The sequence below is a fragment of the Panicum hallii genome, chromosome 5, assembly GCF_002211085.1.
Source record: "Panicum hallii strain FIL2 chromosome 5, PHallii_v3.1, whole genome shotgun sequence".
Lineage (NCBI taxonomy): Eukaryota > Viridiplantae > Streptophyta > Magnoliopsida > Poales > Poaceae > Panicum > Panicum hallii.
The window spans coordinates 4,095,166-4,121,705 of record NC_038046.1 but is presented as its reverse complement, the minus strand read 5'-3'; the positions used below and the strand labels follow the sequence as shown (position 1 = coordinate 4,121,705).

The 26,540-nt window shown below is 44.7% G+C and overlaps 3 protein-coding genes across 5 annotated transcripts; 1 reads left to right on the top strand and 2 right to left on the bottom strand.

The window, feature by feature from the left end:
* Window positions 1-157: 157 nt before the first annotated feature.
* LOC112892018 (NAC domain-containing protein 48) lies at window positions 158-2,366 on the bottom strand. Its single transcript, XM_025959067.1, has 3 exons — window positions 2,082-2,366; window positions 1,712-1,986; window positions 158-1,197 (listed from the first exon to the last, which is right to left on the bottom strand). Exons 1-3 carry the CDS (start codon window positions 2,248-2,250, stop codon window positions 742-744), a joined length of 900 nt encoding a protein of 299 aa, XP_025814852.1. The 5' UTR covers window positions 2,251-2,366; the 3' UTR covers window positions 158-741.
* A 4,221-nt stretch (window positions 2,367-6,587) lies between these two features.
* Window positions 6,588-10,350, top strand: LOC112892017 (U-box domain-containing protein 4-like). The gene is made up of 6 exons (XM_025959066.1): window positions 6,588-6,605; window positions 7,082-7,137; window positions 7,257-7,533; window positions 7,655-7,771; window positions 7,855-9,819; window positions 9,988-10,350. The coding sequence occupies exons 3-6, from the start codon at window positions 7,261-7,263 to the stop codon at window positions 10,048-10,050; spliced, it is 2,418 nt and encodes an 805-aa protein (XP_025814851.1). The 5' UTR covers window positions 6,588-6,605; window positions 7,082-7,137; window positions 7,257-7,260; the 3' UTR covers window positions 10,051-10,350.
* A 267-nt stretch (window positions 10,351-10,617) lies between these two features.
* LOC112893839 (uncharacterized protein At5g08430-like) lies at window positions 10,618-26,033 on the bottom strand. 3 transcript variants are annotated; one of them, XM_025961343.1, is made up of 17 exons: window positions 25,569-26,033; window positions 25,134-25,213; window positions 23,812-24,005; window positions 22,685-23,543; window positions 22,287-22,408; window positions 21,868-21,927; window positions 20,782-20,832; window positions 20,263-20,333; window positions 19,940-20,097; window positions 18,337-18,387; window positions 18,007-18,063; window positions 16,068-16,124; window positions 13,684-13,752; window positions 13,208-13,264; window positions 13,024-13,068; window positions 12,221-12,280; window positions 10,618-11,876 (listed from the first exon to the last, which is right to left on the bottom strand). In XM_025961343.1, exons 1-17 carry the CDS (start codon window positions 25,664-25,666, stop codon window positions 11,155-11,157), a joined length of 2,811 nt encoding a protein of 936 aa, XP_025817128.1. In that variant the 5' UTR covers window positions 25,667-26,033; the 3' UTR covers window positions 10,618-11,154. The 3 variants fall into 3 exon arrangements, with proteins under 3 accessions (XP_025817128.1, XP_025817127.1, XP_025817129.1); XM_025961342.1 differs by having other exon boundaries at window positions 18,337-18,393; window positions 25,569-26,032; XM_025961344.1 differs by lacking the exon at window positions 12,221-12,280 and having other exon boundaries at window positions 18,337-18,393.
* Window positions 26,034-26,540: the final 507 nt, after the last annotated feature.

Below are 26,540 nucleotides of genomic sequence, written 5' to 3'. Positions count from 1 at the left end.
TGGAAAACGTGGTTCAAACACGTTCCTTCGTCCATAAGACAGCGCCTAGCTTAGCTGGAATGCAACCGGTCCGATGTTTTTTTCTCTCTTGGAAGTTCCAAAACAACTGGTCTGCTGTTGATGCATAAAAATACAGGGCAACACTTGTTCAGAAGCATAAAAACCAGTATAATGCCCCTCGATTTTCTCCTTTTTTATATAACTCCTTTGAAAAAGAGCCAATGCAATGCAATAACTACAATAATATGGAGGTTTTTTTCTTTATGATCCTTGCAATTGACGAATGGCTGACCTACCGCTGGAAAGCAATAACTAGACCTACCACTGGACCAGACCAACACGCTACAAAGCCATTATATTATATAGAACTAATTAACCAATGAAGGAACAGAAGCCCTGCATCGAATGAACCAACCATGTATGTATATGCACAAGTACACACACATGCCACGCACGATCGACCACCAATGCATCGCGATCTCCCCCAGCTCCCGGCGGGGCCACACGGGTCTCATTGCCGCCTCAAATCACAGTCCCATCTTCTTGTTTTAGTTTACGACGATGATGACATCTCCGTCTAATCCATCCATCTTTAGAGCTCTTAGTAGTAGTCAGCTATGGCGGCTCGCCTGAGTCAAGCCCACGCCGCGGCGGTTGCGCTGCCGACGGAGGCCAGCCAACCGCAGCCCAGGACGGGGTTGCGTAACGCTCTGCCGTTCCCTTGGTTCGCGCACGTGACGTCTAGAACGGCTTGCCCCAGTACATGAGGATGTCCTGCAGGAGCGGGTCGCCGCCGAGGCCCGCGCCGGCGCCGCCGTGCCCGGTGGGGTCGAGCATGGAGCCGGCGGGGTTCACGGGGTCGGACGCGAAGGTGCGCTCCCACTCGCTGATCTTGGGCTGGCTCTGCACCTCCCGGTCGCACGCGAACTGCTGCTCCGGGGACAGCACCTGCTCCGAGCAGCTCGAGTCCGCGTGCAGCCGCGGCATCGAGTCCGACGGCCGGTCGTAGTACGCCGCCAGGTCCGCGAACGCGGGGGGCAGCCCGCCCGGCGCCGCCACGAACGGCTTCTGCTCCGGCGGGGAGCCCACCGCCGCGGGCCCCGCGGCGAGCGCCGGCTTGCGGTCGCCGGCGGCCACCGGCGGCTTCTCCAGCCCGCCCTTCTTGTTGTAGATGCGGCACAGGACCCAGTCATCCAACTGCACGGATCGCACACAGAAGAACAAATTGTCAGTCAGAAGATACTGCTCGATGATCACGTAAGCACACTCTGCAACCAACCAAGTTAAATCTGACAGCGCCATTTCGATATCCAATAACCCCAGACCCCACCAGAACTCTAGCACCATCATATTCATATCGCCCGGCCGTGTCCCCGGCGCGTTGCTCTCGTGGCCGTGGCCGTCGCCGTCGCAGGGCTCGCCGCGCGAAAATGATTGGCGGCCATGGATGGCATCGAGTGCTTTCACACCGGCGACAGCGACGCGCCGCTCGGAATCATTTGGGCAAGTTGCGCCGGTGCAGCCCCCCTAGCATGGCCCATCCCCCCCAAAAGAAAAACTTTCAGCGGCCCAAAGCCATGGGCCACGCTTATCCCTCCCCGCATTCATTTCGAAAGCAACACGTTATTATCATCGAGTTCTTTTTTCTTTTTTGGACGCTGACACGAATTTGTCCTTACGTTACGGCCTTGTTCACCGGCGAGATGCTTACCCTGAGGCTGTTCTTCTTGCGGGCGGTGCGGTCGACGTCGGCGAGGCGGTACTCGTGCATGATCCAGTTGGTCTTCTCGCCCTTGGGCGCCTTGCCCGCGTAGAAGACGAGCGCCTTCTTGATGGCGAGCGGCTTGGGCGTGCCCACGGGCTTGTCGGCGCCGGTGGCCTTCCAGTACCCGGACCCGGCGGCGCGGTTCGGCCGCGACCCGTTCGGGTACTTGCGGTCCCGCGGGGAGAAGAAGTACCACTCCTTCTCGCCGTACTGCGCCAAACCTGCACACGAATCACACATCCATGATCAGTTCATCCGTCAGGACCAAATCGCTACTCATGTATGCGCACGGATTCGAGCAAGGTCGAGCACGTACTTGGGAGCTGCCATGGGTCGAATTTGTAGAGGTCGATCTCGGCGATGATGGGGACGGCGATGGGCAGCCCGGCGCACCGGCGGCAGAGGTAGTGCATCACCAGCTCCTCGTCCGTCGGGTGGAACCGGAACCCCGGGGGAAGCTGCAGGTCCTGACCGCCGCCGCTCATCGTGTCTCTCGATCGATCGATCGCGCTCAGCTACTGCTGCTGCTCTCGGCAGCCTGCGTCTCTGCTCTTCTTCTCTTCTGCTAATGGTAGGAAGAGGGGAGGAGGGCTTGAAACTTGTTCCGGGTGCGGAGCCGGGCATTTATAGCCGCGGGCGACCGCGACACGTGTGGCCGGGGCGGGCGGCCCCCGCGGTGGCGCACACGTGGAGGCGCCCTCTGACCGGTTGACCCCGACACGTGGACGCCGAGAGGCGGCGCCAATTCTGTCACTGCTTACGTCAGGCTTCTTGGACGGACGCGCGCGCGCGTCAGCGTGGGCCCGGCGCTGGCGTCGCCGGGGGCGTTCCGTTTCGGGAACGGACCGGGCCGCGGCCGGGGGGCTTCCGGTGGCGGCGCGACACGTCGGGGCGGCCAGCGGTGGGGCGGCCGGGAAAGTACGGATGGCTCGGCGCGGGCGGGAGGGTGAGGAGGACGTGATGGGTCGGATAAGGATGAGTCGACGACGACGACGAGATGATGAGGCGGCCATGAGTTATGTGCGCGGTAGGTGCGTAGTTGGGAGTTAGCACCCGTTGTTTTTAGGGGAAAATATGGAGGTAAAGGAGGCCAGCTAGCAGATTTTTGGAGCATTTAGGGTTGTGATTTGCTACAGGAGATTTGGTAGAGCACCTTTTTAATAAATTATTGATGCTATCATTGAGATTTGTATACAGGAATTGAAAGGAGTGGCATATATCCCTAGTAGCTTTGCTTATCCTTGAGATATGTATATTTTTGTTCACTAATGCATCGTGGCATGGACATAGGTCAAAGTCTATGGTGAAATGAAATATTAAAAAAAAGTGTCATCTCGTACCAACATGTGGTCTAGAGAACATGTTTTTTCAGTAATTTTGCACTACTAAACTAATTTTAGAGAGAAAATGTGTACACTACCTTTCAATGATTAAACTAAATTTTATACCCATCGAATACATGTCCATCTAACCCTCATCCAATTGCACCAAAAATACTACATTTTTGCTCCATTCTTCTATGAGTGAAGCTTATTATCATCTATGTTAACTATACAGAAATAGCTGATGTGGCCCCACGTAAGATCCCAGAAGTCCCCCGATGCCGCACACAAGAGAAGACATTAAAAAGGCGGTGGAACAAGTACGTTCTCGGGCGTCGCTAGCTAGCTAAACCACGAGCGAGCACATCTCGCACGTGACGAAGAAATGCGCACGCGCACGCATGGGGGATCGGAGATATGTTTCGCGAGAGGCGAGACCCGTTCAAAGCCGCACGCACGCACGCATGCTGTAATCAAGCCACGTGGTCCGTGGATTGATTAGGTTGCGCGCATTAGATCCGGCTGCGGCGTCGGTCAACGGTCAGCACCGCCCCCGTTTCGTTTCCCCCCTCGTGCTCCCTTTCAGGTCGATCTCCAGCTGGAAAGCGGTTCAGCTCCGGCGCCCAGCTCGGCGACTCCCCGCTTGCCGGACGTACGTGGCTGCTTCCAGGCCAGGTCGCCGGCCGTTCGGGCCGCCGCCGCCCACCGGCAGGACGCTATCGATCGGCGCCGACGCCGGCTCGTGTCCCGGTCCTCCCGTTCGTCTCCCGCGCGTTCGCGTCGTATCTCTGCCAACGTGCCTATCGCCCACCCGATCCGGTCCGACCGTGGAATATGCTTGGACGATCGTTAACCATGGTCGAGGTTACACGTGGTTTCGTGTCATCCTGCGGACACGCGAAAGCTAGGCCCCCAGCAGGAAAAAACGGGCGCGCGTTGGCTGGTTCACTCCTCTGCGCGGATCCCATGCCGTGCAGCTCGCTGCGGGTGGTGGATGGTGATGGGACTGAGAGGATTCGGTGATGGGTTGATGGCTAATGACGTTGTTGCTTGCCGGCTCAAGATAGACTCACACGTGTGTGCAGCATCATCAGACCGATCGTCTAATCATGCATGCAGCTAAGTACTGTGACGGCACCTTGCTAGTCGCCAAGATGCCCGGATAATTCAGATGGTTAGTCAAAAAGGCGCTTAATCATATCCCAACGGCAACGTAGACATCAGGCTTATCGCCTCACCATTGTCCTCGTCGTCGTCTGCAGCTACGTGGTTGAAAGTCTGGGGACTTTGCTGGGAGTGGGAGAGCTGCCGATGCCGCGTACCGGTTCTGGACACCGATCTCTCTCTCCATGGATAGATGCTGACGTACTCTACTCGCATCCACCACCAGCTAGCTAAAAGGGCAGATGGGTTAAGCTGAGAAAGCTGGTGCATGCATCATCTGCCGAGTTCGCGTATCCTCTCCTCTATCTGCATCATCGCAGCAATTAATTACGTATTTGCGTTATTATATGAGTATAATCACGCGCGGCGCGATGTACCGTGCGGGAACAAAACAGAAGATGCGCTTCGCTAAAGTGTACGCGTGAGAGTTCAGAAAAAGAAGAAGAAGAAGTGCTCAGATGAGAACCAAAGCTGCTGGAAAGGAAAGGAAAAGATTAAAAGAATGAGAAAAAAACAGTGACATGGGTGTTGAGTCACACCTACGTGCTCTTATCTCTAGAAACCTGTACATGTTTACGCGTGCATCCTGAAGCACCAGATGGCATGCATCGTCACCACCTGCAACCAGATCCAAATGGCAGCTCCAGAGTAATTTAACCGTGCCTTTCAAACATATATGATCGCCTCTTTATTTTTTAAAAAGGGTCGCCTAGCTGCTTCCATCAAGCTATTATATATACACACTAAGTACTACTAGTAGTTCTATATATAATTCACACGTCCTGGCTGGCCGTCTCTCGATCACTCGTCACAGAGAAAACCATTCTCTAATGGCGTCTGATTAGGAAGCCCAGCTGGGACGAAAGCACCCGCTGACCTAACTCCATGTACGATCTCGCTCCGGGATAACGCCAGCAGCGTTTGTTTAAGGGATCCGGATGATTCCGGGCCGGGGTTTGTTTATGCTTGCCTTTGATGAGCTCGCCGATCAGATCCATTAATCTATGGCTTATTAGTGGCGCATTAGCATTAGATTATCTGGTAATCAGATCAGTGTGCAGCTACCACGGGACAGAGCAGGACCGTGACTCCTAGTACGAAGACAGGTTTCGACATCTCCTGCTGCGCGCACCTGTCTGTCTGCTTTTTTTTTTCTCTTTCTGATGGACCTGCTGCACCACACTGAATTTGTTGAGGGCCGTGGGTGATTAGAATTGCTGTGTGACATTTGAGCAGTTAATGTGGGGCCATTTGATCGATAAGAGAACTGTGCGGCCGCCACCAGATTGATACAGCACTTCTCGTATAGAGTAGTAGCGCAGGCTGCATGCGCAGAACATGTCCATGGGAAATGTAATTCGGTGATGATCAGATGGGAGATTGAAAACAGAGTGAGCTCCTAAGAAAAAGACGGTGTGAGCTGCCAGCACAAGCTTTGAATTAGCACATCTATCTACGACTTTTAAAGAATACTATATCCATGTTTGGTTTGTAGGTACAGTTTTCACGTCTCGAAGGTTATGCAAGTTTGCCTATCTTACACATGTTTGGTTGCAGCCACATTTGTGAGGGGATTCATCGTCGACAAAGCTAGATCTCTTTTGCATAGCTGTTTGGTTGCAGCCACAGTTCAACACGTAACCTTCTTCAAGTTTGAGAAATTTTACTCCAGTTGCAAACTAGTAAGCACTTGAACGAAAACACACCCTTACTCATTTTTTAGACATTTGAAGCTGAATTCAGGTTTCAGCACCCAATGTTTTCAGTGGCATGTGGGCCGAGTATTCAATCCCCATAGGCCCCCACCTGGCCCGCCATTCGGTAGGAACCTCGGTCCGTACACGCGGAGCGGACGATAAAAGCGACCCCTGCGGGGCCCACACCCTGAAGGAAAAACCACGGCTCTTCTAAAAAAGAAAAGAGGTTTTTCAGAAAAATATCAGAAACCAGGGCCCCACCTCCCAGTCCGTGCAGAGGCCGGTACAAACCCAGCAAGCTGGGAATCTGCAATCAGCTGCGGGGCCCGCGGCTCAGGGAGCAGTTGCTGCCGTCCCGCAGACGGACCTCGTCATGTCCGTGCACCCGGTCCAGCAGAGACCCGCCGGTTCCCTCCCTGGTGATCCCACAGGTCAGTGGGGCGAAACACCCGGAGCACCATGCACCTGGATCAACTCTACCTCAACCACCCCCGCCTACCCGGGCTCTCGCGCTCTGGTCGCTGCCGCCTCCCCCTCGTGTTCACGCTCCTATAGGCAGGCGGCGCCTCCTCAATCTTCGTCCTCGCCTCCGCCCCCGCGTCCGCCTCGCGAGCCTCGTGGAGCGCACGGCGGCCACCGCCATTGGAGCTCCCAGAGGTACGAAATCTCCCCCCTCTCCTCGCCCTGGAATGCCTAGCGTCCTTCACTCGTAGCCTTTTTCCAGTCCCCGTGCATCGTAGTCATGTCGGCTTGATTACTTGTTTACTTCGGCATCGGAGTATCGGGCCGTGCTGTTCCTGCCGCATTTGTGATTAGGTGGTGTTGGAGTGCTGTGGTTATAGGGGATTAGAGCTTGATTTGGTGCGCAGCTGCGAAAACCAGCGCTCTCTCTCGCTCTGCTGGACACGGGATTAGCAGGAGGTTTTGAGGTAATCCCCCGTTTCGACGCGGTTAGGGGGGAATTGGTATTTAATGAGCTGATGGGTAGAGAGCTCTTTGGAGTAAATGGAGGTCCTGATCGCCAGATTTTGCACACGCTGAGTATGATAATTTGTTGTTCCCATGCTAAATTTCCACATTTCAAGACATTGGAACAAAATTCTGTGCAATTTATGATCAAATACAACTGACAGGGTACACCAGTGATCACTTCATGAGATGTGCTTGCATGCGTTATCTTCTATGTTTTGTTAAGTAGTAAGAACCATAAATGGCTTTTGAGATTCGAACTGTCGAATCCATCTTTCTGTTTCGGACTTTTGGTGCTTGTGCAGCTAAAATAGACTTGCTTTTATGTTCGTCGTACAGGTCAATGGGGGACTCAGTGCCAATGTCAATTATCAACAGTATTTCAAACTTCCGTGTCCTGTTTTCCAGCAGCGTTGTTGAAACTGAGCTAGTTAAGAGATATGGAAGGAAGATTGATGAAATCCTGGATCTTCTGAAGATGGTCATAGATGGAGTTTTAACCCAGATCACTCCAGATGATAAACTGCTACATGTGCTTGAAGAACTAGATCGTACCATCAACGAGGCACTAAAGCTAGTTGAAAGCTGGGATTGGATGATGAGCAAAATTTACTTTGTAACTTCCTTATCCCTTTCATTTACTACTCTCCTTGACATGATACACAACTCATAACATACAAGTACTGTGCTTTCAGTATTTAGTCCACTGTATGATACTTGCAAATTATTACATGAAGGTCACACAGGTGGAGTCCCTTATTAACAAGATGCAAAAATATGTGCTTGAAGTGTGCCAAGTTGTCAATTCTCTCATGTTACCATCAGAAACCAATTGTATTTCAGTGTATTTTGAGGTAACTAAAAGTTTATCATCTTATCAATGCCACTCTTTTGATATGGTCTCATCGTCTAATGACTGGGCATCTTGCAATTTCAGAAAGCAAAGCAATTTCACTGTGAGAAAATGACGGCTGTCATTGGGGAGGCTTCCAGGGATCTTGTAGGGAAAGTTATGCCAAAGTCAGAGACATTGACAAATATCCAAGTCTCGTTGAGCTTATCCACAAATCAAGAGTTGCTGATGGAGGCTGTCTCTCTGTCTAAGATTAAAATGAGAGTCAGCAGTGAGGATAGTGCAGAACTTGATGCTATCAACGATCTCTTTAAATTAGTCAACTATATGCATGATAAACATGTGGAAGAAAAACAGACGCACAGCATTAATGGAATACCCATTCCTGCTGATTTTTGTTGCCCCCTTTCCCTTGAACTAATGTCAGATCCAGTGATTGTGGCATCTGGTCAGACATACGAACGGGTGTTCATCAGGAAATGGTTAGACTTGGGCTACAATGTCTGCCCAAAGACACGTCAAACATTGGGGCACACCAATCTGATTCCTAATTACACTGTCAAACAGTTGATAGAAAATTGGTCTGAGATACATGGCATAATGCTACCAGATCCTGTGGAACTCTTGAGTTTGAGCTTTCCTGTTTCCTTGAACCTGACAAATGATGGCATAAGTGCTGAATCTCGTTTCTCTGATAACTCTCCAATGTCAAACAAGTCTGTCTCGCAAGAACATAAGATTTCGTCAGATGACAGTCGTCATAATTTGACGCATGACGATTCTGACTCAGATGACCAAATCTCCAAGGCGTCATCTTTTGAAGACACAGATGATTCTGAATCTGATGCTTTCAGGTTACCGTTGGCAGCTACTGAAGCAAACAAATCGATATGCAATGAGACAATTGATCGTGGTGAAGCCCTTAAGCAGTTGAGAAAGGATGGTCTCCATGCTTCTGATTGTGAGCAGCATCTCCCAAGCAGTTGTAGCACTAGTGATATTGGCACATGTACTTCTTCGAGCAGCAACCATCTTGAAGCTGTCGCGAAGCATAAGAAGGAACAGGTCTCAAGTAACAGTAGTGCATCAGAAACTACAAGAAATGATCAAATGGCCACACCTTCAAAGGTAGAACCGAATCGCCTGCCAAGGTTGGGTGGTGTTCGTTCTCGAAGTCAATTAGTCTGGCATCAACTATCAGATAAAGCTGCTCCAGCAGATGCAAGATCTGATTCTCCTGGTGTCGATGTTAAAGTTCGTAGTCTTATTGAGGACCTGAAAAATGAGTCTACCGAGCTCCAAAGAGCAGCAACAGGAGAGCTGCTGGTTCTTTCTAGGCATAACATGGAGAATAGGATTGCCATTGCAAACCATGGTGCTATACCCTTCTTGGTTAGTCTTCTTTATTCTACAGATCTCACCATGCAAGAAAGTGCTGTAACAGTACTCCTGAACCTGTCATTAAATGACAACAACAAGATTGCTATTGCAAGCGCCAATGCCATCGAGGCTCTCATCCACGTTCTTGAGACGGGTAACCCAGAAGCAAAAGCAAACTCAGCTGCAACTCTCTTCAGCCTTTCAGTAAATGAAGAAAACAAGGCCAGAATTGGTGGGTCTGGTGCGATCAAACCACTAGTAGATTTGCTGGAATATGGAAATGCACAGGGGAAGAAGGATGCAGCAACGGCTCTCTTCAACCTATCGATATTTCACGAGAACAAGGCCCGGATCATTGAGGCCGGGGCTGTAAAGCCCCTGGTGGAGCTCATGGATCCAGCAGCCGGGATGGTTGACAAGGCTGTCGCTGTCCTGTCAATCCTTGCCACGGTGCCGGAGGGTAGGAATGGCATCGCTCAGGCTGGTGGTATCCCTGTGCTGGTTGAGGTCGTCGAGCTGGGCTCAGCACGGGCGAAGGAGAATGCTGCCGCCGCCCTGCTGCAGCTCTGCATTAACCACAGCAAGTTCTGCAGCCTGGTGCTCCAGGAAGGTGCAATGCCGCCTTTGGTGGCGCTGTCGCAATCTGGCACTGCCCGTGCGAGAGAGAAGGTACTGTTGCACTTGCAGTCTATATCATTTTGATTTTGGCATAAGCTGACACTTTCAGTTCCGTACTTGATTCTGGAGAAGTAAAAATTTGCAAGAGAAACCTATATGTTATATAGTACCAGTAGCTTCACCAGCTTACTATTTTCCTTTTGTTATGCATATATGCAGGCACAGGTTCTTCTGAGCTATTTTCGCAACCAACGCCAAGTTGGCAAGGTCATTAGACGCTGAATTCAGACAATATTGGAGTACTCGGGTGTACCTTCTGATGTAATTACGACTGCTTTTCCTTGCATGCTTGCACAACCATGCAGGTTGGGCAAGTGGTGTACATCCCATAGTGGTCAACTAACTGGGCATATAGGATAGTAGTGATATTCCTGGGTATCGAGTGATTGAAGAATGATTGGTTTAAGACGTCGCCCTGGTGTATCACGTGCTTTTCACTTGTTCAGTTGTGACGTTAGAACCCAAATTGCAAATATGACAGAAGAAATCAAGTAGCAGTAGCAGCTTGCCAGCTTGGTATGATAACTGAGGTTACATACAATTTCAAGGGCATGTTTTGGTAGTAGTTTTGAAAAGCCATGATATCTGTAGGTTTAGAGACTAGCGAGGTCCAAAACCATGGCTTAGAAAACAGAGAAGTTTTTCACAAATTACAACACCATGGTTTTCAAAACTACAAAATTCATCACATCCAAACACACACTTCTCCCCTTTTTAAATATATATAGCATTTAGAGCAAGTTAATTTGTTCGAAAGGTAAATTAATTAGTTACCTAAACGTCATGCATATAAAATGGAGGGACTAGTATATTTCCAAAACTGTGAAATTAGTTTGTTACCCAAACAAAGCCTAACCCTGGGCTGGACCCAAGCGTGCTAATCAACTGCCGTTCTGAGCTCACGAGCAGTGTGGAGGAAGCAAATTCAGGAGTACTGCTGGATAGCCCACCGCCGTCCGTTGCAAGTCGGGACAACGATAAGGCTTTAAGCACCTTCTGTGGAGCAAACCCGAATACAGGAGGCAACTCAGAGCTAAACGGTTTAACTGTCTAACCTTTTCTCATTTTGGAAATGTGACCAATTTAACCACAAGTATATGCTGACCCAACTAGACTGGTCTATGAAACGGGGAAAAAAAAGGGAAATAAAATGACCGCTACAAGCTGCACGTTCAGCCCAGAGCGAACATTTGCATCCACATATGCCCGACTGAATTGCAGCAGGGCGTAACAAAAGGCACCCGAGAACGGGCAAAGGTGTTTCATGTCCAGGGCCCAGGCTGCAAAAGGAAGCCAGATCAAAAGTCTCCAGGGAGGGTGAGCAGGCTACATATGCATCCGGAAGGCATCATTGAGCAAGATAGCCTGCTCGGCCGCCTGCCCCGTCCTCCACACTCGGAAACCCTCGCTGAAGAAGCCGTTCTGTTTCCAGCGCAACAGGTGCAACAGGGCGAATGGCCCTCGGGCGTCTCCCTGTGGATCAATGTAATGCCACAGGAGCGCCTGAGGTGACACCCTGTTCTCGGCTGCACGCACTGGCTCTGGCCTGCGCTGCTCCGGGTGAAGAACCCCATTCATAGGTGCAAGTGCTGGCTCGTGCTGCTCAGGGGAAACAGCCCCGTTTGTCGTTGCAGACGCTGGCTGGCGCAGCTCCGGCTGAAGAATCCCATTCATGGTTGCAGGTGCCGGCTCGTGCTGCTCTGGGGGAACAACCCCGTTCACCGTTGCCAGTGCTGGCCGGAGCAGCTCCGACTGAGGAACCCCATTCATGGTTGCAGGTGCTGGCTCGGGGGGAACAACCCCATTCATGCCTCCCTGAGCATGTAAGGTTGCAGGCGAGGCTGACACGGACTGCGCTATGTGAATATTGCCACTATTCATGGCCCTTGGAGGATGCATCGCTTTGCCTTCTGCCTTATCTTGCACCGTGGGAAGATCCTCATCTTCATCACTTTCTAGATTGATGACTTCTACTTCTGTCTTGACAACTTGCCGGGAGTGGTCACTATCCTCTTGGTCAACATCCATGGCTTGAGTTGCGTTATCATCTGCATTAAATAACAAAATTAATTGTGATTGGAGAAAAGAGGAAACTGGTATTAATGACAGAATTGAGAGTAGCATGCCATAGTGCATCTGTTCAAAGCAAACAGTTAATGCACAGCTATTTCTGCAGCAGGATATGATCAACACCAGTACAATCAGAATAACAATTCTGAGTTCGAATGGGGAAAATACAAAACAAAAATTGTTTGCTTTCACAATGGTCAGTCAATTAAATTCTACTTGGCACTTTAACTAATACGACCAAACTCGAAATATTAAGAAATGGGAGACAACTATGCAACATAAGAAACCTCCAGAAGCTCTTTTAAGGTGTTGAGTAGCAAACCTTGAGTATCGTTCATTTGAGATTGCAGTGCAGGATCAAGAGTAGCACCACTGAAGCAGGCTTCACGAGTTGCATGGATAAAATGAATACATAAGATCCGAAACTAGCAGTACTAATTGCATATAATCAATATATCAGAAGAAACGAGTTTGACGGTTAAACATGTTGATATAATCAATATATCTGAAGAAACGGTTTGATGGTTAAACGTGTTGAAGGGACAAGCAGTACATAACACTTATGATCACCAGTCATAAGAAGACACTATGTTCAGCTTTCTATGAACACCATACCCGCATGCAAACACAGATTATATGCATGGAGGTATTACCTTATTACTGCTATTGAACTTAAGGAGTTCTATCAGGGTTTCTTGGCATCACTGTACTAGTATCTAGTGCTAACCCTGCTACCATGGTTTCAGTGTACAATCAGTATCAGAATTCTGTTGCTCAATATAATTGCCCGTCCTAAAGCATTCTTTAAGTCCAGATTCAATTAGTGCTGTAAATAGAAGCATTTTCCCTTTATGTACGGGTAGTTTGATTTACGTGTCTCTAGTGTCAATCAAGTTATGATTAAAAATTCCATATGCAAACAGAATATAATCTTGGACTGGTTCCACTGTTTTTGAGAACATTTTGAGTTGATTAAATATATAAATCAAAATGTTTGTCTGATAAGTGTTAGCACAAGATATGCCCCATATGTTACATTAGACAATATTTTTGACAGACCACGCCATAAGAGGAACCCCTCTGGAAGATGAGTAATGGGAATCTAAAAAAATCATAATACAGTACCTTCAGAAGGAGCTTCACGAGTAGCATCACCTTGCTTCGATGTGACTGATAGCAGGCAAAACCACCAAAGTAGCCCATAGGTAGCGGTTAGTTACATAAGGGAAGTTATAAGGTAAACAAAGGAAAACAGGTAGAGTAATTTTCCTGAACATTAACTACCCAAAACATCATAACTGAAACAAACCTTCTGATGATCCTTTGTTAAGAATGTTCAAAGAATCTGGTATTTGCTCCGTAGCACCTGGTGACATGCAAATAAGCATGCGTTAGTATTAGATGGAGAGCAAGCAACTCCACCAATAGTTCCACCTAATACTGGAACTGTGGAACTGTAGTTCGAAATAAAAAGTACAGGCACGGGATAGTAAATTATAAGATGAAACTCAGCTTAACAGGGCCTCTTAAAGAATGAGTTAATTGGTCCCTGCATCTGTAGATGTCTTTGTAAAAGCACTAATTTACTTCTAACTTTGGACGCAGTATTTAGTTAATAGCATCTTTTGCGGAGCTTTAACAGCATATTCTTACTATAACTAGTCATGATTTCACTAAGCAGATTCAACAGCGCAGCATAGCAACGACAACCAGGTGAAGAACAAATAATTGTAAATGAATGAAATGGTAAAGGGAAGAGGGAGGGGGGCATAGCATAACCGGAACCTTCGATCCTCTCGATATGTGGTTCCCCGTTACAAACATTCAAAGAATCAACTATTTGATGTATGCCACCTGCAAACAAGCCAGGGAAGTAGGTCTTAGTGTCACAGAGTGGTCAGGCAAATTGCCATTAGTAAACTTTCGTCAAATACTCGGTTCAAACATGCAGGATATTTTCTTAATGAAGAGAATGGAAATTCCTAAAAATACTATCGAGCTTTAAGTGCAAGAATGGTACCCCATGAAGAGCAACTTAGGAAGGTAAAAGACAAAGAAAAAAGAAAAAAAAAAGGCAAGAGCTCAACCCCGTAGCACATTAGAGGATTACTCCCCCATGACAAATATAAGCAGTGTATCCATAGGACATCAACATGGCATATATTATGAAAATACTTCTCGTGCTGAATCTAGTCGCATCAACCTTATGTTGCACAAGTATGCGTTTTTAGCTATTCATGGCCAAAGCTAAACAAGTTTGACTTACAACAAACCTAAAACACTTATATTTGTGATGGAGAGAGTACAAAATGGTTCATGGATGCATTAATTGATCTAAATTAATTTTGTATGGATCTATTTGTGTCACGGCAAGGAGCCCTCCCACTCTAGTAGCATAGTAGCATATAGTAGTAGGTTTTAGTTGCCCACGATGAGCTTTCCTCCCTTGTCTCCCTGGCGGCTAGCGCCACTGCAGTCACCAGTCTTCTCGATACTGTTGACAGAGAAGCCATAGCTGCAGGAAAGGGGAAGATTGAGCCAGCCGGAATCAATGGAGGAACTGGAGCCTAACCACCACCACCTCCGCAGTTTTGATGCATCCTCCCTCATCGTGGATCTAGCTGCTCAACCCATTCCATGCTACCGTTCCTCGATCTGGCCCACTGGGTCAGGGTATTGCATGCCCCCTTTGTCGTGGTTGTACAACTTTGTTGCCACAGTTTGGCGAGTGCGCCATGAGCCGCAGGATCCAACCTTTTGTTGTCGGCGTCTTCTTGCTTGTCATCGCGCTGCTCCTGTGCCTCCAATGCGCTGAGCCTCTGAAGCCGAATATGCCAGCGAATCTCCACTCAACAACAGTTCTGCGCTGTCCCTGGCTGCCGCCATGGCCGAGAGGTGCGTCCGCCTAGTGGTGTCACCCTCGCTGCCTCCTCCGCTGTTGTCAACTCTATGAGGCTCAACAAGTTACCCATGATCCAGACCAAGGTAATTTTTTTGTAGCTATGAACTGCATCATCCAACACAGAAGTAGCCATGTCGATCCTGTTGCTCCGGTTGTGCACTGACCGTCTTCAAGACAGCATGGATCGCATGTTCGCTATAGCTTGAGCCCGGTGAAGCATATACGATATACTCGGCTCATTGATCATTTGTTCCCATCACTCAAGCAGTGAGCAACGTCCTTGTTGCGGCCGATTGTCGGACTCCTCTGTTGCCAGCAAGACCGCGAGTCCCCAACGAAGAAGTCTCTGTCCGCAATCTCTAAGTTTATTTTGCTCTATGCCTATACCAGTAGTCTTGTTTTGTTCTTAGTTCTGAGTTGCAGCAGGCATTTCAAGGATCCACAATCTTGATCTACAGCGTTTAGCTAATGACTCCTTTTCGATACCTGAGCAACAAACGTTCTTCTAATCAAGGGTGATCAGCCCTAATCTATGTAATCTGTCCTTATTAAGTAATATATATGAGTTTTTTAAAAAATGTATTTAGTGAATTCAATAAGGACTAGATACAATAACATTTTGACATACTCAGAAAATTACAGAAAGACTCAAGTCGTACTTAGTTATGCCTGCTTCTAAAATATTTGGCTATTCTAATAAATCTTAGAACAATTTTTGAATTAAAAAAGTGTTTGTGGTGCTAACACTGAACTTTGGCAGAAATCAAGGTGTAACTTGATACCTGATAAACTGATTTATGGTACTTATACTGAGCAACACCAATTCATGACAATAATATCCGAAGAATGAAACAGAACAAGCAACAGCATAAATGACAAACTTTAATACTAACTTAAATTCAAAGTCAACAATGATAGTCGATCAATTTACAACCGAACCAAAGTATGTTGAATGCCAACCAAACCAAAGTATCAGTAAGTTTTTGGAAAATAATTCTCAGATGCACGTTTAAATATATTTTTATAAGGAAATATCATGGATAATTCAAGAATCTAAGCATTTTTTTCTCGAACAAGAATTGAAGCATTCAACATGAAATGGTTGGAACATTGTTATTTGGGCCCACCCCACTTAAATTCCTTCCTGTTTTTCAATGAGAACCTGCCAGCTTTAAGCGTGGAAGTGTAAGGTAGATAAAAGAAAGGGCAGGATCATTTTCCTAAACATCAGCAACCCGAAACATCATAACTGACAACTGAAACCAACCTTCTGATGATTCTTCATTCAGAACGTTCAATGAATCAGTTACTTGATCTCTTGCACCTGGAGAGAAGCAGTGTAAGTAGGTACAAATATTAAATACAAAGCAGGCAAATCCACAATTCAATGCGGTTCAGAAAACGAAAATTGTATATATATACTACAGAAAGTTCACCCGCTTAGATTTCAGCCACCAAAAGATGACAATTCACTTATACAGCGTCAAAAGTTGCCTCTGTTCAGTAATTTAACACTATTTTATACTTCCTGCTGTCAATAGTGGGCTGAAATGCCATTAATAGGGCTGTTCAAACTGGATTGACACAAACAGACCCAAACCGGATTGGAGGAAAAGTAAATTAATCATGAACACTGACCAGCCCAAACCGGATGGTTAGTGTTCATGATTAGTTTACTTTTTCCCCATCCCGTTTCAGTCGGTCTGTGCAAATCTGGCTTGAACACCCTGCCCTGGCCCAATCCTTACATCGCACATTCTTTTTTCTAACCTTACATCCCACATTCAATCCCCTTCCGACTAAAGCTATGGCCGCTTGCCTACTTGTAGGCAAGTTGTTTTAAGCCAAAATCAACATCCTAGTGGCAGTGTTCATGGCAATTGAGCATCCACAACATGAACATCGTCATCGGCGAGGTTGGCTGGCCCACTGATAGTGACAAGCATGCCACCTAAGTCTACACCTGAGACTTCTATAAATGACCTTCTAGCAGATGACAGACAATGTGGGACTCTGCTCCAAACCAGTACAACGAACCATGCAGCTTCAACTAAAATCAGCACCCAAATTACGGTGAGAACCAAATAATTTGGGCCAATAAGCTGAGAAACTTTGCGTTGTTGAATGTGCAAGTTGATGAAGTAGTATGGTGTAGTGGTGGCTCGCACTCTTTTTTTATGTTTCTATTGTGTATGTTGCCGTGTAATGCTATACAATGGCGAATATTGCCATCCGAAATGTACCCTGTGCCGCTTCTGAGAGATTGATGCATGATTGCTCCTCTCCTCCGGGCACCATGATCATCAAATGACCCCTCACGCTCGACCATGATGTGGTTTCAGTTCAACCACAAGAACTATCGAGGTGTAAAGCTCATATCTCACTACAGTGCCTTACATAAAAGAAAATGGACGAGTGACAAAAAGTAAAAAAAAAACGTTGGGTTTAACGAAAGGTAAACTACAACAGATGAACCGATGCAACTATGGATGGCATTTAAATTTTGATGTTAAAACCTAGAATGGTGAACTCCCGGTGGTATATAACCACTTTCTTCTATGAAAAGAAAGTAGAAGCGCAGAGTAGAAAGTCACTAGATGCGATGCTACATCTAAGATATGGTCAACATAAAAGTTCCATAATGCTCTTTAAACACACTAGTGTAAATAAAACATGAGTGCGGCTTAATTGCTTAAGAAAAAACCAATCAAAAACAGTTACAACTTACAATGTTTCTCCTAGTTACTATATACAGAAACATCATAACTGCTTAGTAGTATTATAGTATGCAGAGGAAACCAGCAGGAAGGGACAAGCGCTATCGCAACTGTAATCTTCAAACTTCTCCGATGCGAAGAGGTTCTAATCAAACTGATTTAGTTGTGCAGAGCCTGTTACTGTATTATTGCTTGGTTGATAAACAAACTCATCTACGGCCTATGGTTATATAAGAGGTGTCGTACAGTACTAGCTAAATTAGAAAAGATGACTCTGGAATATCCTAGGAACAGATATACTAGTCCAACTGTGCTATGAATAGTAATATACATATTTCCGCCATCCGTGGGCTCAGCTGAATCCATTTGGTTGCTGATACAGGCACACTCAAGTCCTTATTTCTATGAGATAAAAAATATTTATTTCTATGCCTCTGATACTTAAGCCCATCCTTTCTGTCCATAACAAGTTAACAACTAAAAACAAACCTTCTGGTAGTTTCTCCTCAAGGACTTCTGAACACTCAACTACATCCTTTGCTGCACCTGTAGACAAGCAAGGTAAGAAGATCTGAGAAATTAAGTAGTAGCCCACCATTTGTTCAATCTAATACAAAAGGTCCAATTATCAAATATGTAAGCGGAAGGTGGATGTGGAGAATAGATTGATAAAAGGAGGAGCACAATATAGTGAAAATTGGTGCCAATTCGTCCCTAAAATGTGAAATTGTCAAAGGAAAAAAGATATGATGCAAATGAAAAACAGGTAGAATTACTTCCTAAACAGTAGCTACTAAAGATATCAGAACTGAAACGAACCTTTCAGTGGCTCCTCTTCAAGATCGTTTGAAGGATTAGCTACTTGCTGTGCTGCTCCTGGAGATAAGGAAGTTAAGTACGTGGATAGAGATCAGAAGAACTCACCATCAGTTTCATCTAACTAAATAAATTTCAGAATAGGAAGTCACAACCATAACCTTCATCTAGAAAAAAGCAAGCCATAAGTGGCAATTAGTAGGAAAAGTCGAAGATGGAGAATGAAAAAATGACTTATAAATCACAATACATGAACTGATCTAATATATTTTCTATTGACATATAAAGACATAGATGCTTTTAGGAAAAAAGTGTAGGTACACGTAGATAGTATAAATAGCTCTAAAAGGTATTTAGTAAACTGAATAGGGAACAGACCCAATAAACAAGGAAAATGTCCAAATGAAGCATAACTTTTGGAATGTAATCTGTATGGAACTATGCTTTGGAAAGAAGTACATCCTGTATCCACCACCTCGAAGTGGGTGAAAAGAATAGCTCTTTGCAAATAAAAGAATTAGTACACAGTAGAAAGACAACTTTAAGTGTTCTTCCATCTATCTTGTTTCGAACCGGTTCTTTCATCACTTGTAAATTCTGAACCTAAAAAGCAACACTTTAACGAGCATGTCTATTAACATGTTGAAGTTAAAAATTTGTAAACAATGGTTTTGGAATCATAGTTTGGGTTAAAGGCACATTCAATGGTGCAAAATCGCAGTGCAGCAGAGAATTCAGCCAAGGGCTGCAGGTGAACTTAACTCCTGCACTCCAGCTCTGGATGGATGTAGATGAGTATAATAAAAGGTTATGGGTGTAGGTGGATGTAGCCGTACTAAACAGATTGTATAATATGTTGTGCTTTATCCAGAGGTGTCGTTTGGTATGAACTGTTGTATGGTGCAATTTGATCAGACTTTTTGTTATATATTGGGGGTTGCTATTTGTCATGACTTATGCAAAATGAACTATATAGACACAGATCTTCTTCTTTTTTTGTATTGGCTTTGCATATTCTAGTGTGCATGCTCATGTCAAATATATCCAACCCATTAAGTATATTAACTGAATTCACAGCCGGATAATAAAAGGACAGGTGCATGCTGTAGTGTAGCCACTCCAAATTAACTCATCTGAGCACTTACATTCCAAGTATGGGTGCAGATCTAGTGCAAATGCACCAGATTTTGAAAATGATGAAAATTCATCCAAAAGCGTACTTTGAAGTTTCCAGAACTTTTGAAACATGGCACATCCATACTTAATGTAACATTAAATATATTGTTGCAAAAGTTGAGGCTCAAACTTATTCTAGTTCGATATACAGAAAATGGATAGCTGCAACCTATAAATGAATGGAATTCCATTTAGTAATTGGTATCCAGCTTTTGCACGGGAAAATGTATGTACATACTGCATTTTTAGTGGAAAATTATGGTGTTACTTCACAAGAAAAATGATGCACTGGCAAAACAATGTAGCTCCATTTTGTCTAAACTAGGTTTTCCATGGTGAGATGTTGGATCGAGTACAACTTAGGTATTTTGGACCTTTATGAATGTAAAACAGATCCAAAAGAAGGAAAATGTGTTTAAAGTATTTACACCTCTATTCTCTCGAGAAGAGTTGCTTGCTGCAACTCCGAGTTCATTTTCCTTTTCTTCATATTCTGTGTCTGGAATAATTTCTGGAACCTCTTCAAGTCGACGCTGTCTTTCAGCTGGTGTACTTAGCAGCTCTTTTTGGTGCATTAGTTCCTCCAACGTACGAAAAGAATTGAGTCAAGGAAGAAACCCTGTGGGAAGATTCTTCAATGGTCCTAACAGAATGAACTACTAGAGTACTGATAGTGAAACAGAAAAGCAAATGACATCAGAAAAGAAACAGAACAAGTTTATTAACACATGATCATTAGTCTGGAAAGGATATTCCACACGTAGCCCTTTCATATGTGCTCGGTCAATATTTCTTTCCAGTCTCACAAGTTCTCTCTCAATCCACTGAAAAATGGCAATTTGGTCAATAGCACAAAAGACAAACACATGGAAAGAAAGAATATATTACAATAGTAGGATCAATGAAGTGCTGACTCCGGCATCTGAACGTGTTATAACTTTGCTTTCAGATTTCAAAAGGTTAGGATACGGTGGACAGATAATTCAAGTTTCAAGCAAAAGAGAACAATGATAAATTATTTGTGTACAAGTTTAAAAGGAAACTAAGGCTGATATTGATACTCTATCGTACCTATGAATAGCACATAATATTTTGCTATATGGTGCACTCTGTCCTCCAGTAAGAGTTACAAGTACTTTTTAGTTGATTCAGAGAACCAGTTACTTGTTAAGATTTTCTAATTTATCAATCCGCATACATTTTCCTTTCAACATATACAGGCATGAAGTACCGAACCCGTGTGGTATTCATTGAACTCCCAGGTGCACTTACATGATTTACTATGTCTGTATGTACAGCTGCCACCTTTTCCTCGAACTCAGCCTGCCAAAAAGGGCAAACTTAGAAATCTATAATGGAGCTTAGCATATTCACACTAGAAACTCAAGTAAAACAGTATTTCCAGCTAACAGGAATAATAGGTAAAGACTTAGATAAACAAGCTAGCTTATATGGCCGCAATACAATTTTTCTTTGTTCATAGTGTCCCCAAGAGAACTGCAGGCAAGATGTTTGAAGTTTATATTGTCAATATATTATCTTTGGCTGTATTGGAAATAGTATTTGTAGATATGTCTTGGAAACTTTCTTAAACACTAATGTTATAAGGTTGTGCAATAGTGGTCTATGGTGCACTCAGAAGATGGCCGGTGTTCAAAGAACAATCATGTTATGGCCAAAGGGAGTAGCGGAATTACATCAACGGTCTACTATCAACAAGAACAGAATACAGAATATGGACCGTCCATGATATGACTTCGCATACACAAAGTAACATTCATGCAACACTCAACATCTTCCATCCTTCTATTTAATCGATGCAAATTCCAGCTAGCAAAATCTACAGAAAGCATCATTGTGGTCCTTCATCTCTTCGGACTAGTAAATTTCCTTTCTAGTAGTAACTAAACAATCTGGTCTGTTCATCCTCCTAACTAAGTATTTGCCAATGCTCTAAACATCCAGTGGGAAGAGCAACTAAAGAAAAAAAAAAGACTAGATCAATTTAACTACACATATAGAGCATAAGGAGCATAGATCCCCATGATGTACTTGTATACCAGTTACCATCTTACTTTAGGATTGGAATATGCTGGAGGAATTGGTGATTTTTTGACACGAAGATACAGTCACAGATTTGTGTTAGTAATCACAATGTGAATATGATAGCATGAGTGAGAGCCATAATACATACACAAAACACATTCAGCTAGAAAATGTTCTCATCGCCAGAGCAATAAATGTGAAAGTTAAAAAGAATGAGATCATTTATTTGATAGCATGGTAAGTCTGTTCCATCCAGTATCACATGGTTAGGCATTGCATTAAAAAAACGAAGCTTTCAGGATGCGATCTTACAATGGTAGCCCTTTCCAGGAGTCCTTCCTTAACTAAAGAAATAAGATCACTGCATTCATCCTGTTACAAATGGAAAAAAGGCATAATTATTCCACCACATCTTTTATGCAGGCAAAAAGATAAAGCTATTTAATGAACTGGTGAACCAATGATGCATAAACTACTCTAGTAGTAATGACATTCTACTTTAAAATAGATGTAGCATTAAATTGAATTTTTCATCAACTAACATACTACCATTAACCAAAAGAACAACCACAAGGATAGACATCCCTCTGATTTCGTCTTAAAAAAGAGCAACTCGGTTTCGAACCCAGTCTGGTTACAGGTGATCCCAGGAATTCATCACTCTACTGTTGCGCCCCAATAAGCTTTGGCAACATACTAGCATCAATGCTACTGGATTATAAAAAACGTACCTCTTCAAAGTCCTCATCTGAGAGCGATGAGATATTGACATCATTCCACAAACCGGCAACACATAAGAGAATATTTGTCTGTGTATCATTTATCTTGTATACTTCTGAACACTTCTTGATGCCTGTCATGAATTTATCCAAGAGCAGGTAAGAAGTTGTTTCCTTTCTGAAGTATAGAATCTACAGTGTTAAATCTCATGTACAAAATATGAATCAATTTGGACCCTCAACCCACTTCAAAAGCAAAAGAGCACTTCATATGCCGATTAACGAAGGGGGAAAAGGATGTAACAAGGTGTGATTTGACTTTGCACCGTACTGCTAAAAACATTCTGTACATGCTCAACAAATGAACTAGACCATCAGGATAAGTAAGAATGCTTGCAATTGATCTTTACCTGTTACTCGTCCAAGCATGAATGCCTTTGTAGAGTTTTTATAGCACTGCACCTTGTAGGCGATCTTGACTCTAACAAAACAGCCAACAACTTTCCGTTCAAATGTGTCTAGGTGACTCAAAAGACTAACAACTAAAGTTCTTCTCAGATAGATTAGATTGATGTTATTCTGAACAAGGGAGGCAAAACATTTCTTGCTTTGTTCCGGAACCCTCTTAGCAATCTTCGGCTGCAGACTATTCCGAGGTTTCTTTTTCATAACTGGGGTATCATCATCTTCAGAACCATAAGATATTTCATGCTCTGAAACAGCATTTGAAGCTAGATGGACTGCCAAGAACCTTGGGATATTTTTGCACTTCACTTTTCTCCTTGTAAACAGAGGTTGCAACTTATCATCACACAAGAAACAAAGTTTCTTATCATCCTTGTAAAGATTCTTCTGTTTAATGTACCCCTTCACAACTCCAACTATTTCGAGTTCATCAAGAGGTTTTGCAGTGTCCTTGCCAAAACTTGACAAGAATTCAATTAGTTGTGCCGAACCCCAGCCAACATATGTTTTCTTATTTGACTTGTTCTTCTGTGATGTGTTCACTTTATTCTGTTTGCACTTAGAGTCAAAAGGAATTGTTTGATCATTGGTGTCATTGTCAGCCAATATATTTTCATCTGACTTGTGACCATCATCTGGAATTTTTTCTGAATTCACTCCTTCTTTACAGTTAAGCCTTCTATTAAGATAAACACTAACTTCTTCTAGGTCAACCAATGTCAAATGTTCTCTATCTTTAATTACTTCCCAGTAGTCTTTAAACAAAATTTCGCTGATCTCTGCATCTATGTGATCTGTCTCTACCTGGAGATGCACATGAACTGTTGTCAGAAAAGACAAGTACATATTGGAGAGAACAAATCAGTTTCTAAATAGTATAAAGTACCTTGACATTCTTTCTAAAAAGAAATCCAAAATTATGCAGGGGAAGAACTAGCAAATAGATATAATATGGTGAAAAGCTTTATAGTAAGCTACATGCTCCACCCCCCCCCCCACCCCCACCCCCCGAATTGATCGATAAAGACAATCTTGTGATTTGAAAAATAGTTGGGTATATGCATGCAGTTACCACATCAGGATCAGCAACAGCATTCTTCTCGATCAAGATAACCCGGTTCAGGCATATGCTGCAGAATCCTTTGTTTTGCTTCCTCAGTTGCACAAATTCCACTTTTCCAAGGCAAGCATGGCAAACTGAGTAAAGTGGACAGCACAGGCACTGATAATCAGAACTTCTTCTGCAGTCAACACAAATGTGCGAACCTGTAAAAAGTCAAAATTAGGCCCACGAATCAATACCATTCGATTACCAGAGTACAGAGGTGAAAACAGGCACTTCATAAACACAAGTCCATAGGGCAAATTTGAGGTAAACTTTCATGATCATATATGTCATGTGCAGGATGGTTAATGTTTCTAAGTGACTGCTGATTATTTGCGACTATCTAAGTGATGTCTAGCTTGATGTATACGTCAGACAAAAGTAGTAGGATGGTTAATGTTTCAAGTTTTTATTGGTAGCATTGGAATGCTGGTTTTATTTCTGTTTCATGTTTTATGATGCTGGAACAGGTAGCTTGGTAAAATGGAGAACAATTGAAAGTTCAAGTGTCCAGCAGCTCAGTTGTGTAAAGAGAATAAAAAGATATCCAAAAAGGAACAATGATAATTTCATAAGGCGGTTTATATTTTAGGATAGGATAGGTGGCCACAACCAAGGAACGAGCAAGTGAAAACGAGTGACCAGCATGATATGTGTATTCCAATGTGGTAACCCCTTTAGTCAAACATACATAATGTGGACAAGCTTCTGGTAAAAATTTTAGATCTCTTTAACAATCAATACATTCCAAATATGTATATTAGAAACATGAAAAACATATGAGTATATGTTCCTTGCAAAACACTTTCACAGCACAAAAGTTTATGGATTAATAAATATATTCCAATAAGAAATAGCAGTTCAAGCTATCCGTAAGACCATGATGTTGTCCAAACATTAAGTATTAGTGACTGGAAGGGGTACATTTTTTCTTGCAACAAACTACCATACCAGACGAATACCAGTCAAAACTATGAACGGCAATTTCATAGCAGTCATGCATGATGGTACATTGTCAAAAACACTATAAATACTAGTGTATAACTACCCCCGTCAATTAATTAAAGAAAACATTTTTTTCTGAAAGGGGTCATTACAGGTTTACAAAGCCATGACCATATTTAGGATCAAGGTCATGTTCACCATGAGTCCATGAGCGTGCAGCACATGTCATGCAAACCCCCACATCCAGAAGAACAAAATACCAATCAAAACTATTGGTTGAAATCAACATAGCACTCATGCATTCATGATAGGAACACTAAAAAGGACAGCATTCATGTGCTCACCGCAAATAAATTGTTCACCAGAAGTAAGAAAACCATCTTCTTTTCCAACACACCTTGGGTGATAAACCTTGAGGCAGTTCCTGGAAAGAATGAGGAGGCAAAATTAGCTTGCCAACCTGTTGGCAACGATTGGATTGAGAACTAACCCAGACGATGTTCCCCAAGCCAAACAGACATGCAAAATTGCTGCATCAACAACTATCGAGCAGGGGAACAAAATTGCACACACAGCCATCCAATCACGCTGCAACAAGCCAGTAGCACGAAAATCCCCAACCCATTAACGCCCAACCGTGACAGATCATAGCCTCTTTCGCACCAAACGAGCCAACCAATCGAAGCAAAAAAAAAACCGAAAAAACCCGCGTGTTCACCATCTACTCAACCATTGGGGCGGCGGCGGAATCGCGCGTATACAAGACGAGGGAGGCTTACTTGAAAGCGCAGACGTGGAGGTCGTCGCCGCCGTCCTTACAAGTGAAACAGCACTCCTCGGCGGTCTCATTATCCTGCCTCTTCCTCCCCCTGCCCATGCCCCCCTCTCCCTCGACACGCGGCGGCGCGCGAAGGGAACCGGCCCGGACTTAAAACCCCCCACAAAAACCTCCGCAGAACCTCGAGATACCCCTCGCCTCCGCGATCCCCGTCCGGAGCCGCCCTGCGCCGCAGAGAAAGACAGCCGGCGGCGAAGGAGGATTGGTGGGGGCCGGAATGGCGGCGTCGGGTGGGGGTGGTCTGGAAGAGCGAGGCGAGGCCGCGAGGGTTTGCCGGGCTCTGAACGCGTCAGGCCAGAGGAGCGTGACGCCTAGTGGTGCAGTGGGCAAGTGAAACGGCCGGAGCGGAGCCTCGCGTCACGCCGGGGGTCGGAGCGCCGAGCACGCCGTCGGGCGCCAGGTCACTGACGCGTGGCTACGGCACCTTCTTGGACGCTTGCGGCGTCTGCGGAACTGGAGGAGGGGCTGACGGGTGGGGCCAGCATGTCCCCGGTCCATGCGAGAGGCTGCCGGTGTGAGGCAACCAGGTGAAACATGTTATTCAGCTCTTTTTTTTTTGAGGTTTTGTTTATTCAACTGTTGCTCGTGTCAACAAAAGATATTAAGATGTGGGTTGTTGGGTCATATTTTATTCGTTATTTATTTTCTCACCCTCCATCGCCAGTCGGCGTGGAACACACGAGAGGCTGACGTGTGGGACCCGTATGTCCTCACCATGCCTGATTCAATACATATAGGATGCATCTTTAAGACGAAGATATCGTCCATGGACCATTCATTTTAAAAAATGTTCTTGGAGGAGCCTGCTCTAATGTATCGCTCGGCGGTTTTGATGCAGCGACTAATTTTTAATCCGGATCACATCTAATATTTGGATACTAATAAAACTAATAGTATAAATAAAGACTAATTC

Bases quoted from the DNA above. Each gene is read 5' to 3' on its own strand.
- LOC112893839 (XM_025961342.1), bottom strand. From the start codon at position 25,666: ATGGGCAGGGGGAGGAAGAGGCAGGATAATGAGACCGCCGAGGAGTGC. The intron at 20,334-20,781 runs GTAAGTGCACCT...GCCATTTTTCAG, and splicing joins ATACAGACATAGTAAATCAT to TGGATTGAGAGAGAACTTGT. The intron at 13,753-16,067 runs GTTGGTTTCAGT...GCTTGTTTGCAG, and splicing joins GAATGAAGAATCATCAGAAG to GTGGCATACATCAAATAGTT.
- LOC112892017 (XM_025959066.1), top strand. From the start codon at position 7,261: ATGGGGGACTCAGTGCCAATGTCAATTATCAACAGTATTTCAAACTTC. The intron at 7,534-7,654 runs GTAACTTCCTTA...TATTACATGAAG, and splicing joins TGATGAGCAAAATTTACTTT to GTCACACAGGTGGAGTCCCT. The intron at 7,772-7,854 runs GTAACTAAAAGT...TTGCAATTTCAG, and splicing joins GTATTTCAGTGTATTTTGAG to AAAGCAAAGCAATTTCACTG.
- LOC112892018 (XM_025959067.1), bottom strand. From the start codon at position 2,250: ATGAGCGGCGGCGGTCAGGACCTGCAGCTTCCCCCGGGGTTCCGGTTC. The intron at 1,987-2,081 runs GTACGTGCTCGA...ATTCGTGTGCAG, and splicing joins CGACCCATGGCAGCTCCCAA to GTTTGGCGCAGTACGGCGAG. The intron at 1,198-1,711 runs GTAAGCATCTCG...CGATCCGTGCAG, and splicing joins GCAAGAAGAACAGCCTCAGG to TTGGATGACTGGGTCCTGTG.